Below are 654 nucleotides of genomic sequence, written 5' to 3' on the forward strand. Positions count from 1 at the left end.
CATGAAAAAAGCAGCCCACTTTCCACCCGGAGCCCAAGGCACGTGGGGAATGTTCCCCCTTCAAATTCCAGTCCACATCAATCACCCCGTGTCCATTCCAAGAACATCTGGCCTGTCTCCCCCCACCCATCACTGCCCCGCTCCCTCCCCACCAGCCTTCTGCAGTCCCCAGGCCCTCGCGGTCAGGCCTGTGCCTATAGAAGGGAGGGCGAGGAGGGGGCCTCCCAGGGAAGCCTGGCAGGGTGGCTCCCCTGTCTGTGGCAGCTTGTACATTTGGGGATGAGGAGTGTTTTTAAAGTGTCTGTCTGCAGACCTCAGCTCCCTGGGACCCCAGAGCGGATTTCAAGTCCTGGGTGAGGGTCTCCACTTCCCTTGCCCTGCTCTGGGCTCCCCACCTCTCCTGCAGGCCTGCTTCCCAGGCTGGGGGCGGCGGGGGCCGGGGTGAGCCATGTGTCAGTCAGGCTTTCTGGGCATCTTCATGCTGGGAAGGGGGCCCTTTGGGGACCCTTCCCTGCCTTCAGTCCTGAACAGGCGCCAGCCCTGGAGAAGCTGCGGCCCAGTGCTTGGAGATACGTGCCTGGATCTTGGAGGTAGGAAGGCTGAGGCCACCCTGGGGTGCTGGGCCGGGCCATGGGCCAGGAGGGGGCACAGAGG

General features: G+C 63.6%; 1 protein-coding gene across 1 annotated transcript in view; it reads left to right on the top strand.

The window, feature by feature from the left end:
• The first annotated feature begins 9 nt into the window (after positions 1-9).
• LOC104999651 (potassium/sodium hyperpolarization-activated cyclic nucleotide-gated channel 4-like) overlaps positions 10-654 on the top strand; it is a 1,834-nt gene continuing 1,189 nt past the window's right edge. Inside the window, exon 1 of the mRNA XM_010855213.1 lies at positions 10-590. Coding sequence (XP_010853515.1) covers positions 449-590 — 142 coding nt within the window. The 5' untranslated portion in view covers positions 10-448. The remainder of the gene's footprint in view (positions 591-654) is intronic.

The sequence above is a fragment of the Bison bison genome, unplaced genomic scaffold (assembly GCF_000754665.1).
Source record: "Bison bison bison isolate TAMUID 2011002044 unplaced genomic scaffold, Bison_UMD1.0 scf7180017864360, whole genome shotgun sequence".
NCBI lineage: Eukaryota > Metazoa > Chordata > Mammalia > Artiodactyla > Bovidae > Bison > Bison bison.